This window comes from Abrus precatorius, unplaced genomic scaffold (genome assembly GCF_003935025.1).
Source record: "Abrus precatorius isolate BTA unplaced genomic scaffold, Abrus_2018 Scaffold11, whole genome shotgun sequence".
NCBI classification, from domain to species: domain Eukaryota; kingdom Viridiplantae; phylum Streptophyta; class Magnoliopsida; order Fabales; family Fabaceae; genus Abrus; species Abrus precatorius.
Genome location: NW_020874303.1, coordinates 27,021,752 through 27,036,874, shown reverse-complemented (window position 1 = coordinate 27,036,874; position 15,123 = coordinate 27,021,752). Strand labels below are relative to the sequence as shown.

Genomic DNA, 15,123 nt, shown 5'->3' with positions numbered 1-15,123 from the left:
TGATAATTATATATATATATATATATATATATATATATATATATTGAAAACTGTAATAAAACTTACAATTTTGTTGTTACACTTCTGGTAAATTCTTTTGAGAAAGAAATTGAAACTTTACAACAAAAGGTTTTTTTTAGAACTATTAAGGCTGGTATTTTTGCTCATGCTTTCAAATGAAGTAGAGCTTACAATTTATAGGACAAAAATTACTATTGTTAGATTCTTTTTGGCTATAATTCCTTCTTTTGTTAAATCTTCTTTTGCTTTTGTCAAATCTTCTTTTGAAAATAATTTCTTCTTTTGCTTTGTCAAGTCTTTTGTCTTTTACTTTTGTTTTTTGTTAGATTTTGCTACAAAGAAATTTCATAGCATTCGTCTTCATTGTCAAAATAGTCGTAGTTGTCACGACCTTTTTTTGTAAGGAACTGAGAACATTGTTTGTACATCACATACTTATTTAAGATAAATAAATAATAGAGAATATAAGTATGAAATTCTCTTCTCATTCAAAATAAAATAAAGTTTCTTACAACAAATATCTAACAGAATAACATAATATTACATTTAGTTCATAATATTCAAAATACCCAAAATTATACTATATAGCTCCCTCTACATGAGGTCTTAAAATATAAGGGAAAAAGGATTTTGATGCAATATTACTCGACCCCAGCTTCTAACATTTTTTCACTGGCCCCTCAGCCTGTGAAGTAAATGCAACACCTGCTACATCTGCTCACGTACCACCGTACAATCATCGCAGTACACACTCACACAACGACATAGAAAGAAATGCAAGGGTGAGCTTACAAAAATAAAATAAAATCATATATGTAGAGCAAAATATTTCTCACAGCAATAGCCCCATGCATTTTCAGCCCATCTAATGCACAACATGAAAACGATTTCCAACTGGTTTCACAGCCTAAGTAATTCAGAAGGAACCGAGCCGGTTCGGGAGTGACCCATTCTGGTATCTGGATCCAGACAGCACAGCACAACAGCTCAGCATGAACTTATCGTTACATGTCTACCCACCTAAACATGTAACTTGGCTCTATAACGATGCAAAACATATTTTTCAGCATGATGCACACCGCCAAAATTATTGTAACAGCTCAGCTAAGTCAAGTTTATAATAGATCAGCCAAAATCTCAGCATTTTAAATCAATTAACAACAGTTACAGCTTAGAAAATAATTTTTATTCAAAAGATCTAACAAAATTCATATCAAAACTTCTTGTAATAATACATCAACCGTCCAAAACATAGATTATAGGCTAAAGTAAGCTCCCTTTACCTCAAAATAATGATTCACACTAGATCTACTGAATATTACTTGTTTTATAGTAAGATTCACCGAAGATTTGGCTTTAGAACGGAGTTTCTCCTAAGAACACCATGAACTTCTATGAGAAAGAGAAGAAGAAGAGAAACGAACGGTAAATCTAGCTTCAATCTTAAAGAAACTTACTTCAAATTCCTCAGAATAGACGTAGAATCTCAGATCTAGCAAGAAATCTAAGTTTAGGAAGGTTTAATATGAGAAAAAATGATAGTATACGGCCTTAAAACCTTTGAGAACCTTGGAGAGGAATGAAGAAATGAAAATTTCGTGTGAAGCCCCTTTTTATAGAAATTTTTTGAAATTTACTGTTCACCGCAATATTTACTGTTCATCGCTGGAAACACTGTTCATCGTCTTACTGTTCACGCCGGAAACACTGTTCAAGGCATTATTCACGTCGAAAAATACTGTGCACGCACTGTACGCGTATGTGACGTCAACCATGACGTCATGATGATGTCACTGATGACGTCAGCAGTCACTGTACATACGCAATTTTTACTGTTTGTATGCGGTTTGCACTGTTCATAGACGGTTTTACTGTTCATTCGGCACTGTTCATACGGTACTGTTCACTTTTTTTTATATATATATAATTTCAAACTCCATCTAAATCTATTCCAGTACCAAATAATCCTTCAATTAACATTGAACAAGTATAAAATATTATAGATCACTCAATGATAAATCACAAGCCTGACAGTAGTCATCATCTCCTGCTGGACTAAGACTTCTTTTATTGTCTTTATCAGAAGATATACTGGCAACTTCTAGAGATATGAATTCAATAATTTCTTGAACTCTTCTTTACTTACAGCTGTACTCAAACTAGCTAGAAATATTGCTTTTTGTTGAAGGAACTCTTGACTTTGCTTCTCTTTCAAAACTTCTTCACTAAGTTTTGGACGTTGAACATTATTTTGTAACCACTGATTTAATTTTGTACTTTCTAGTAGGCTAAGATCAAAATTAACCCACCACTTTACTTTTATTGTTTGAATTAATAGTTGGACAGATGAATCATACTCTAATTTAGCAGAATCATACTGTCACATCATGATCCAAGAAATGCCTTAGGAGGCAATAAATGTAATGAATTTATAAGGATCTTGGAAATTGGTTTTTTGTGAAAAGTAATCAAAGGCTTTTTGTGCTTTTTCTGGTAGAATTTCCTTGACTGGTCCAAAATTATGGAACCAGGCAGAAAACCATTTTAGAAAATGTAAAGAAATTCCCTTCCAGAACCAAATGAACCAAAAATAGGTATCTAGTCTAAGAAATAAAAACTTCTCCCATACTTTTATGTAATCAAAATAATTGTATTGTATGGGCTGATATTCTATGGTAAATCTACAATAATAATATAGATGTTGTCCCCATTCTTTTGGGGTAATTATTTGGCAAACTTTGAATTTTGAAAAAATTATTTCTTATTTTTCATTTTTCTTATGAGTTAATTCTATTAATTTTGAATCAATGAGAATCAATTCATAAAATTCTCCTTTTTGTTCAGAAGAGGATGGAATTACATGGCAATTTGGTGGAAACACTCTTTTGGCTATCTCTGTACGATTCAATTTGAACCATTCTGGTTCGATTTCCATAAGTGGTAATCCATAAGGCTTTTCATAATATTCTGGGATTTGGTCGGTTTTTTCAATAGGTCTTTGGTAGATTTGTTCGGCCCATTGAGGTAATTTTCTTGTTTAGGTTGATGCAGATGATTGATTTTGTAATGTTTGACTTGGTTTGGCCAAAACTGTATATTTGTTTTGTGAGATTGGTTGAGTTGGCTTTATTGTAGTCTGTAATACTTGTAGACTGGTCATTGGCTTTTTCCCTTTATATCTGGTAGGTGTCTTTGGAATTTCTAGTTCACTCTTTTTTGGTAGGACATAATCGGCACTGGTCATTTTTAACATTTTTTCTATAAAAATTCTCTTGTTAAATAATCTGGTAAAAAATTCTTTTCCCCTTTTATATGATGTATTTCAAAATCAAAATTAGATAATAATGTTTGTTATCTAGCAAAAATATGTTTTGAAACTAAGTTTTGAACATCCTTTTGTAAAACAGAAGAAGCTGCTTTACAGTCAGCCCTTACTAAAAACTTTTTGTTAAATAAATCATCTTGAAATTTTTGTATGCATAAAACAATGTTCAAAATTTCTTTTTTGACAGTAGAATATTTTTGTTGTGCAGGATGACATATTCCTGAATAATATCTTATAACTTGTTCTATTGTGGATTCTGGTAATCTTTGCTTTAGAATTCCTCCATATCCTAAATCTAAAGCATCAGTTTCCACTATCAGATAGGTTGAAGGATCTGGTATTCCTAGACAAGAAAGACTTTTAACTAAAACTTTTACCTGTTGGACTGTTTTAGTCATTTCCTCATCCCAAGGCTAGGGATGTTTTCTAAGACGCTTGTATAAAGGAGTACATATTGTTCTAATATTTGGCAAAAAATCTGCTACATAATTTAGACATCATAAAAATCTTTGTAGCTAAGTTTTATCTTTTAATTTGTCTAAAAATTTGTCTGCATATTCTATATACCTTTGTATTGGTGTTATTGTACCTTGATAAATATTAAAGCCTAAAAATCTAACTCTGTCTTGAAATATTTTTATTTTTTTAGCTGATACGCATAATCCATTTTGTTTGATTAACTCTATAAATTTGTTTAAATGTTGTATGTGTTGGTTAATTCCCTTTGAGAAGATTAATACACCATCTAAATAAACTATAGAAAAATTCATATATGGATAAAAAATATTGTTCATAATCTCTTGAAACTCACTTAGGGCATTTTTTAATCCTTGGGGCATAACATTCTATTCAAAATGCCCGAAAGGGACTACAAAAGTTGTTTTATATCTATCTTGTTCTTTTACTGATATTTGGTAATATCCTGATTTCATGTCGAATTTTGAAAACATATTAGCATTAATAAATCTTTTGATAAAATCTTGTTTATTTGGTATTGGATATCTTATCCATTTTAATACTCTATTAAAAGGCTTATAATTTATTACCAATCTAGGTGCACTTCTTTCTTGTTCTGAAGCTTTATTAACATAAAATCCAGTACAACTCCATGGAGATTTCGAAGGTCTTATTAGTCCTTTTTCTAAATATTCTTATAATTCTTGTTTACAGAATTCTAACTGTTCCTTATTCATTTGTATTGGTTTGGCTTTTGTGAAAAATTTTGTTTCATCAAATCCTTCTTATATGGTAATTCTATTTCATATTTTTTTCTATAGTGAAAAGCTATAGGATTTAGATTACAAATTTCTTTAATAATTCTTTTTTCAAAGTCTTGTATGATCTTTTTAATTTTTTCACTTTCTAGTTGTTCTTCAATTATTTATATTCTATTTCTTTATTTATAAAATTGATTTGTCTGGTTTTTCTTTTTATTAAATTTAGTTTAGTTATTGAGGCTTCTTGTACTAAGTTTAACTCCTTACCTTTTGGTGGTTGTAAGAATTCAAATTTTATTTCCCTATCTAGTATTACTTTACTAATAATTCCTGTATTGTTAATTTCACAAGGATATAATAATGTTAAGAATGAGGTTCCTAATATTATTTTGTTTCCTATATTTTTTACTAATATAAATGATGTAGTAAAATATATTTTATTTTTACAAATTTTTTCTTTTGACAGTTTATAATTTATATTAAGCTTATTTCCTCCTGTAGCAGATAATTGTTCTATGATTTTTTCATAATATTTTGTAGGAATTATTCCTTCTTGCATGCAATTTACATCTGCTCCTGAATCTAGTAGTGCTATTAAATTAAATTTTTCTTGTTCTACTATTAGGGTAATTTCACACCACCATTTGTGTGAAGTTATTAATGTTAATATTTCTAAATTAAATATATCTAGCTGTTCTTTTTCTTCTGATATACTAGGTTGATTTTCTTGTAATTTTAGGATTTCTTTCCCTTCTAGAGATAATATTCTAATTTCTAGATCTTTTTTATGTTCTTTTAGTTCTCTTATTTCTGTTTTTAGATTTACTATTTCTTTTTGTAAGTCTTTTATTGTTGTTTGCTGACTTGGAGTTTTAAACCTATTAAAAACTTCTGTCATTTCTATAGGTTTAATTACTACTTCTTTTAGTTCTTCTCTGGTAACAAATTCATTAAGTTTTTTAATAAACTCTGTTTTCAAAGGTCCTTCTTCAAGATCTTCTATTATTATTATTAAGGATTAGGTTTGGTCTCTGGTTATGGTATTGAGTTGTGAAATTTTACAATCATCACAATTACATAATCCTGGTCCTAAACAAAAATCTTGTTCTTCTTCAGATTCTTCTGAGGTATTATCTAATTGATAAATTTCATTTTCTTGTGTTTTTTCATCCTCTAATTTTTTATCTAAAGATTCTGGTTCTGGTTCAGAGTTTATTAAAACTAAATAAAGGATTTGTTTAAGTTCTTCACTTTCAAGATAGTTGATTTTCTTTCCAACGTTGCATTTGTCAGCATGGTGTCAAAATTTTTCACACTTCCAACAATTTCCTTTAAATTGATTATTATTGATATTTTGTTGCGGTTTAGTAATATTCTTTTTGTATGGCTTTTTATAAGTGTTTTTCATATATGGTTTCTTTTGATAATTATTAGGAGTATTCTGTTTTTGTATTTTTTTACGTGTTTTCTTAATTTGTCTACTAGGGGCTTTTATTGGTCCTATCCCATATTGCATTCAAAAACTCCCTAGCTCTGCTTTTCCTATGATTTCTTGTTTCCTAATTTGATTTTGTAATTTTATGTCCCCACATATTTTTATTCCTGTATCTATGACAAAATTATGTAATTGTCCTATTGTTAATGTTCTATAGTCTATATTTTCTCCTAATCTACTCTTAATGTGTTCTACAACTTTTGCTGCAAATAAGGAAGAAAGAGAACAAATAAATCTTTCTCTCCAGTATGGTTCATTAGCATCTTCTAACATCATTAATTTTGACATAAACATGTCTTTATACCATTGATAGTCAGACATAGTTGGACATCTGAGTTTATGTAATTGTTCTCTTATTCTTTCTCTAAATATTATAGGATCTCCTGTAAAATGTAATAATATTGTATATATAAGTGTTACTACAGTATCTTGTTCATTGTTTTCTTGTTTAACATGTCCTAATATAAATTCTCTGTCTGCAAGACTTACATAATTGTCCCACCATCCTCTGAGCTGTGGTTACTCTATCAGAAGTATTTTTCATCTTGTAAGCAGTAGCTGCCATAGCCATTTGTTGTGTAATATCAAAAATTTGTTGTTCAGAGGCACCATCGATGTTCCATTCAACGATGTTATTACCTCCATAGGAATTTTGTACAAAGTGCGGCCTATTTTCTAAGGCAACATCGGGTAGAGTAGGTCTATTATAATAATGTTTTATTTTGGGATGATCATAAATTTTATTAATTTCTAATATATTTATTGTAGGTTTGTCTAAGCTTAATTTTGCTATTTTTATTTTAATTTCTTCTAAGTCTAATTCAATTCCAGATTTCTTTCCTAGTTCTTTCATAGCTTGGGCTAATAATGTAGTAATAGGGTATATTGGTTTATCTAAGTACCATGGATTTTTGATATCACTAGTACTAGGTTTGTTTTCTTTATTGTTTTCTATTCTAGTTAATTGATTAGTCATTATGTTTATTATTGTATTAAAATAATTTAGTTGTTGATGTAATTTATTTATATCTTTTTTATCTACTGATTCACTATTCTCATTAATTTTTTTATAAGGACTAGCTTCTATTTCTTCTTTTTCTAATTGTATTTTTATTTGTTCTAGAGGCAAATATTCAACTTCTATTATTTTTCCTGTGGTGGTCTTCCAAACATTTCTAATTTTTTTTAAAGGATTTATTTCTTTAATTATGGGTATTGACCAATCATGTAAAGATTTTTTAAATCATCTATGGTGATCTGTTGTGGTGTGCTTGAAGAAGAAGAGGTTATTGGTGAAGAGGAAGAATTTTCATTTTCCGCTCTCATTACTCTTGTAATTATATCTCTGTTTCTACCTAAAGCTATATTACTCATTATTCTTAATAAATTTGCCATATTAAATCCTAAAGGCTATGGGAACACTAAGGCTTACCAACGGTTTTACTGCCCACACTCAGGACTTACTACCGGGAACACCTTCCAGGCTTACCAACGTACAAACAGTTCTCATTGTTACCCATTTAGATTCTTAATGACAAACTTATTTTAAACAAATTATAATTAACTCAAGATATGGCAAAAAGATGATTACAGGATAAATGATATGCATATAAAAATTCAAGCTCTTGCCAAAACTTTTAAATCTTCCTTATTTTTTTTAATATCTAAAATAAGAAGTTTCTTTTGAATACTATTTTGAGTTTGATTTAAAAGTTTTCTAGTTTCCCTTAATTTTCTTCTTATATCAACAGGATAATAAAAATCTAAGTCTCCAAAATCATAAATGTAAAATGGCATTATAATCTCTCTTTCCTCTGAAATTAGAACTCGTTTAGGCTCTAATACCAAAGTAATGAGGATCGATGTTATGTTCTGATTTCAAAAATATGATAAAAAAATGATGATAATCATATATATAAAATGACATTATAATCTCTCTCCCCCTCTAAAATCAAAACCCGTTTAGGCTCTGATACCAAAGTAACGAGGATCGATGTTATGTTTTGATTTCAAAAATATGATAAAATCTTGTATTAAGAACAATATAAATTATCCTTTTAATAAAGAAAATTAAGGGATCGATGTTATGTTTTTTATATTACTAGTACTAGGTTTGTTTTCTTTATTGTTTTCTATTCTAGTTAATTGATTAGTCATTATGTTTATTATTGTATTAGAATAATTTAGTTGTTGATGTAATTTATTTATATCTTTTTTATCTACTGATTCAGTATTCTTATTAATTTTTTTATAAGGACTAATTTTTATTTCTTCTTTTTCTAATTGTATTTTTATTTGTACTAGAGGCAGATATTCAGCTTCTATTAGAAATAATTTATATTTCCTTTTTTTTAGAAATTTTAAAAAACTCTATATTTAACTTCTTTATAAATTGAAAGTTTTTAACTTATAAGAGAAATTTTATTTATTTTTATACTAATTTTTTCTTCTACAAAATTTTTTTTACAAGTTGGACACTACTTACTGAACAGTAAATTTTAAACCTATTAGATTATTTTTTATTGTTTAATTCAAATAAAGTAAGATGTTAAAACAAATAATTACTTCATTGTTTAATACTTTTAAAATCTGTATAATTTTGTTATTATAAGTGATGTTTATAAGTTGTACCTTTTCTGGTGGCACAATCTATGTAAGTTATGGCATTGTAAATTATGTATGTTTATATGAATAATGGTTTATACAGTAGTGACACACAATTTATGTAAATAATACGTTATAATTACCCATCACAGAGAGTTAGTATAAGACAAAAAAGGATACGGTACAGTATATACTGGGAATAGATAGGTTTGGTAGCTTTTATTAAAACAATGTTATTGGATAAAAACTCCAAGCATATAAAAATGTACGTACGCATAACCGATCGAGATTAACAATATCCATTTCCGACAAATTACAAAATCATCATCCTTTTGGTCAGTTCGATTTACACCGGCAAATGCTCTGAACTTCAATGCTTATCTTTAAGATATTTTGGCCCATAGAGTTGCAGCAAGCGATTGTTTATCGGTTGGAGTGGTCTTGCATTAGTGTCTGATTCTTGCAAAGGTGTCAAGTTTAAAACGGAAACATTCGAAAGATATTATATATATGGAGTCCTCGCGTGAGAGTTTAACTCTTATACTCAATCTCAATCTACTTTTTCATATTTCATATATTATATATAGGTGTGTAAAAAATTTTACAATCAATTCACGTCTTTTATTTAATTTAAATTAACGAGTTATAATTTATTATTTTATTGATCGTTAAATTTAAATTAAATAAAAAACTATATAAAATTTTTTAAACTTATATTGATATAAAAAGATATTTCCTTTATATATATATAAAAAATTAATTAATATAGTTTTAATTTTAAAATTTAAAAAGTATTTATATATTTTTTAAATAAATCATCAATTTCATTATTTATTAATATAAAATTAATATTAATATATAATTATTATACATGTAAAAAATATAAAACAATCTCTTTATTTATGAAAATATGAAAAAAATTATTTAGTGTTTGTTACGGCACGTAAATTTAAAGAGTATTATATATTTTTTTTGAATTAATAATTGTAATTTTTTAATATTTTAAATATTAAAAAGTATTTATATATTTTTTAAATAAATAACTAATCTTTAATATTTATAAACACATTTTTCGTTTTTATAAAAGAAACATTAGGTAAAGAATTAAAATTGGGAATTATAATATATAAGGAGAGCCATTAGTCAATCTAAGATATGGTGATAATGTAATTTTCTTTTTTATTAATATGTGATGTAAAGATTACAAAGTTATGGAGTCTCTTAACAATTATTCCCGGCTTATTAATTAAGATCCTAGCAACTCACAAAGAGGGTCTCAAGATGCATGGTTTACATTTCTATCCCTTGCTTATGTGAGATATTTGAAAAAATTCATATTAACTTACATCATGAACAGCAACTCGAAGCAACCTGACTTGCTCATTTGAAACGGATCGTATCTGATAAATATAATAAACAAGTTTCAACACAGTATGATCATAAAAATATTTTAAAAAAGTAGTTAAAGAAAAAAAAGCTAATATTGTTGAACAACCTAAAACAAATGTACCTCCCTAACGATGGTCCAAGTAACATTCTCGGTGCAAGGAGGAATAGTCAACGATCCAAGATACCTGTAATATTGCTTGTAGAGAATTTGGATTTGCCTAGGGTCAACTACACCCACCACTCTTTCTGCTTCCGTGGTATCAGAAATGGCCATTAAATGATCCGTTAACTAGAAAAAAAAAAAATGTTCAAGTCCAACATTTTTATTATATATATCAATCCTCACACACTTAGTCAATTTATACAGAGTCAGGGACAAAAACAAAGAAAATTAATTTACCGATGACAAGAAGTAATCTGGTCTTCCAATCTTGTACAGTATTCCAATCACAGCAGTTTGTCCTGATGGAGTTTCGTGCACCATGTGTAACTCTAGATCAAGCCTGCAGTGTGATTGAATCTTCAACAATTTTTTTTTACGTACAGGTATAGTGGTGCAATTAAAGGTGCATCTTCCAGCGATTGTGGCTGCTTTATGTTTATGAAATAGAGAGAAAAAAAACTCATCTTGTTTTTTTAATTGGGTTTTTTTAACCCGTCTACAGGGTACAGGTTAATTAAAAAATATTTTATATATTGTTCTTTCTAACCAATACTACTCTTAAATTTTTTATTAAAAATAAAAATTTATTTGAAAATTATGCTGGAAAACATTGAAGATTACGTAGAAGGTGTATTAATAATAACTTTATACTTTTGTAAATGTGGATAGAAATCACATGCAGTATCTTAACATTATTTGTATTTTTTTTTAAATACATGTATTACCTTTTGCCATCTATAGTGTGTTCAGAGGGAGAATGCCAATGACATTGTTTGAGCACGTACTTAGTTTCATTAATTTGAAGATAGCCTGCGCCAGCAACCCATTCCAGCTGAATTCACGCATCAAAATTATTATTAGGGAGACGCAGCAGATCGAGAAAGAAAATAACGTTGGGAGGTGGTGATTACAATAATACATAATCACTTTTTTAAAATATTATTATTAAAGAAATAATCATTTTTTAAAATTTTCTTAAAAAATTATAAAAATAAACAAATTAAACAGACTAGATTATTGAATTTGTTAATTTATTTATTAACCTTGATATCGTGGCCCCTATTCTTAATAGTGGCATTGGAGGGCTGGTAGTTCATCTGAAGCCTCCCTAGACGTGATACTATTTCAACCCTCTCGTTCAATAGATCAATTGGTGACTGCATGGATCCATTTTTGCATAAACTCCATTCGGGGTGTATATCCCCCCAACGAGATGGTCCTTTTTCGCTCTTTTCATCGTAATTAAACTCACTCTCATCTTCTGTACTTGCAACAAAAGACAATTAAATATTTAATTAATATGTGGCTCATGTAAATTAAGCAAAGAAAATGGTAAATGCAAGAACTTTTAAGTTAAAGATGATGTTTGACAGAATAATTCATAAAAAGAAACTTTATATTGAATGCATAAACAACATGTGTAGTCATTCAAATTTCTGATAAGCATGTCATTCAAATTAAGAACAAAGTCATGATGAAGCAAATAGATCCTAACCAACTTCTTGAGACATCACTGGTAAGGAGAGGAAACCAATTAGTGCTGTAAAGAAACTGCAAATCAAAACCATGGTAGCAAGCTTCTCCATTTTAATTGCCATATGTATTTCGTGTAAACTTCAGCGAACTATAAGATACTGATTTGCTAGATGTTGGTGGTGGGTTTAGTGCTGGCTACTAAGATAATAGCTATATTTATAAGCTTTTCACTGGGTAGGTTGCCCAAATATGAAACCAAAATTGAGGAGGTAGGCCGAAGCTTTGAAATTGGAACAGCTATTAATTTGACCACATTGACAATACTTTCGGTAACTTTTCCATTCCACACTACCATCACATAAGGAGTAATGTTTTTATATTCTAGAATGATAGTAAACGCAATATTTTAGTGAATGACTTGTATGCTTGTTGATTTTCAAGATGTTGCGGTCCTTATTGTTTTATCTCATTCAACAATTACCAAATCATGTTGAAATTTTAACCGATTTCGTTAGAATTTAATTCATCTAATAGTGAAAAGTTTCTTATTTAGCTGTTTGCATGGGATTAAATTAACAATCAATTTCGTTAAACCATATGGAAACATACCATTAAATACAATCCTATTTTTATTGCTTATTTTTATTTGTTTAATGTTACTCATATAAAATAAAATGATAAAATTGGTTTTTAAATTTGGATTGAAATTTGATCCAATCTAATATTAAGAATTTATTTTTGCAGTTTTTATGTTTTATTTTTTATTTTTTTGATTTTTTTATTCGAGTTTTTAAAGTATGTACTTGTAGTATATTAAATTGAGGTATCAATACTCTTACTATTTTCTATATTAATATGTTGTATGCCATCAATTCTCGTCATACGTTACATTAGAGAATAGACAAATTTTGGATGGGACAAATTATTAATTAGGTGATTGATTTAGCAAAGAAATGAGGAAATATATTATTTTTAATGAGAATAGACATCTTTATAGGGCATGCTCTATTTTAGTGAATGACAATCCTATTAATGAAGTCTAAGTTCTTAAAGATTTTGTGCAAGGATATTCATTGATTCCGGCCTATTCTTTATCCATAGGCGACAAAGGCTGTTTATTGTGTGTTTAGAATCAGATCAATTATCAAATTGTACGCTTGGCTAATGCTATAAAATAAAGCTTTTTGTGTTTACGTATGAATTCAACTTAAAATTAAACACGCGTGCACTTAATAACGATTGGAATTAACATAATGCAATTTTTCTTTCAGGTTGTGGTTCTATGGCAATGTGATATTATTTAAGAACGAAACTTCGATAATATAGGTGTGTTGGACTTAACTAAAGACAGGACTTGGTATTGTTTATTGCTAAAAATTATAGATATACTTATCATGTCTATTTTGCTGAATGATTGTATTAAACAACTCTATTAGGATTTGTATTTCTTAGTATGCATAGGTTAGAGAATCTATTATACTCCCACAGATATTTTGCTTATGTAAAAACGATGAAAAATATTTATCAATTAACATATTAGTTAAAAAATTTAAAACAATTTTTGTATTGAAACTATAATATAGTATATTCTTTTTGCAATTTTTTATACACTCAACATATTTAAAACTAATAAAATAGATATGTTTCCCTCTCTTTTTTTTTATTTGTATACTTTTAGAAGAAGAAAGTTTTGGTTTTGTAAATTGTGACGAATGAAGGTTTGAAAAAGAACTTTTCGGATTCGTAAATGTTGAACTGCACAGACCCCCTGGACTCCTTGATTGAGTCCACGTTTGACATCAACTAACAGAGAAAATTCGTGCAGGATATTTTAATCGGTTTTTTCAATATATTGTGTTTAAAAGTATACAATAAATATTTATGAAATAATAATTTTATAAAAAAATATTTCATATTATTATTGTATTAAATTTTTATAATATTTTATAAAAAATTATATGTATAAATTTTTATTATATATCTTTAGACTTTAGATATGTATTAAAAAATAAATTTTAATAAATTATTAAAAGTTTAATGGTACTAAAACATTTGTACGATTCTTCGCCGGTTGCTTGAATTTTGATTAATTATTACTTTGATTTTTGGTAACAATGCTAAATTAATTTTAACTGTCTTTGAATGATCAGCCAAATTAATGTAAACTAAAAATAGTCGGTGTTGTAAGATCGTTAATTTTGACTACGTGTCTTAAAGGGATAAAAACAGAAGCATATATCTTGCTAAAAGATATTCCCCATCCTTTTAATAAAAAAATATTAATTTATTAAAATTAATAATAAAATAGTTATATATTTATAAAATATTTTAAATATTCTCATAATATTAAATAATTTTTTAAATGTATGTTTAAAAATATAATTTTTACTAAAAAAAAGTAACAGTTAATGTTATTAATATATTACATTATGTGGTGTATTGTGATTTTAATAAAAGTTATGATTTATAAGTTTCTATTGCGTACTTAGCTATACAATAAAAAACAATATTAAATAATTAAATTGATAATTTATCTATTATCTATTATATATATAATTTCTTATAATTAAAAAATACAAATATTGATAAATCTCCAGCGCAAAATTGCAACAAATTGAAAATAAAAAAAGATACTATAAACTAGTTCAAATTATAATGTAGTAAATAATTGACTTCATTGATGGACACCGGTCGATCATTCAAAATAATCAATTGCTTGAAATGTAAAAGGATTGATTAGTGCTTTCTGGAAGTCAAGGGTTTTGAAAATCAACCTCTATAATTGATAAACATATAAATAACATTTAATCAAACTAATTAACAAAGTGATGAAAGAGGAGTTCTTGCATAGACATATAAAGTCAGCACAACTTTTTGATAAATTGAGTCGATACTTGACACATCAATTTATTATTATTTTTTTGTAAATTGTTGCATAAATCGATGTGTTAAACAGCTAATTTTTTTAAAAAATCGACAATATATATGTAATTTATCTTTTGACCAGTTGTAATACACAAAAACATGTCAATACCAGGATTTGTCCAATATTAAAATTAATAGTCCATTTAATTTGAGAACATATTTTATTTTTTATTTTTAACTTTTATTAATAATGAGCAAATATATCTTATATTTTTATCTTTTTTGAAAAAATTACAAAATAATTATATTTTTTTGTATATATTTTTAAAAAGGTAAAAATAAAGTAACATATTATATAATTATCAATAATTGTTTTTCACACTAAGGAAACTTGCATTGGTTGGATACTCGGTTTTCTTGCTTGTTACACAATTCGTCCGAGCTTTGAAAATTACAATAACAGTTGGAAAGTTGTTCAAACTATCACCTATATAACTTAAAAAGAAAAAGACCACAATATGTCAAAGTCCATGTCACAATTGTTATGTCGCGAAAGCAAGATTGGTTA

At 27.6% G+C, this 15,123-nt stretch overlaps 1 protein-coding gene across 1 annotated transcript; it reads right to left on the bottom strand.

The window, feature by feature from the left end:
- Window positions 1-8,972: 8,972 nt before the first annotated feature.
- LOC113856317 (alpha carbonic anhydrase 7-like) lies at window positions 8,973-11,861 on the bottom strand. Its single transcript, XM_027488092.1, has 7 exons — window positions 11,710-11,861; window positions 11,258-11,475; window positions 10,940-11,046; window positions 10,452-10,554; window positions 10,173-10,340; window positions 10,009-10,062; window positions 8,973-9,122 (listed from the first exon to the last, which is right to left on the bottom strand). Exons 1-7 carry the CDS (start codon window positions 11,810-11,812, stop codon window positions 9,033-9,035), a joined length of 843 nt encoding a protein of 280 aa, XP_027343893.1. The 5' UTR covers window positions 11,813-11,861; the 3' UTR covers window positions 8,973-9,032.
- Window positions 11,862-15,123: the final 3,262 nt, after the last annotated feature.

What these genes read in the sequence shown, in the direction of transcription:
- LOC113856317 (XM_027488092.1), bottom strand. Translation starts at nt 11,812, where the DNA reads ATGGCAATTAAAATGGAGAAGCTTGCTACCATGGTTTTGATTTGCAGT. An exon ending in CAGATTACTTCTTGTCATCG is followed by an intron (nt 10,341 to 10,451) that starts GTAAATTAATTT and finishes TTTTTTTTCTAG; the next exon opens with TTAACGGATCATTTAATGGC. An exon ending in CTTGGACCATCGTTAGGGAG is followed by an intron (nt 10,063 to 10,172) that starts GTACATTTGTTT and finishes TATATTTATCAG; the next exon opens with ATACGATCCGTTTCAAATGA.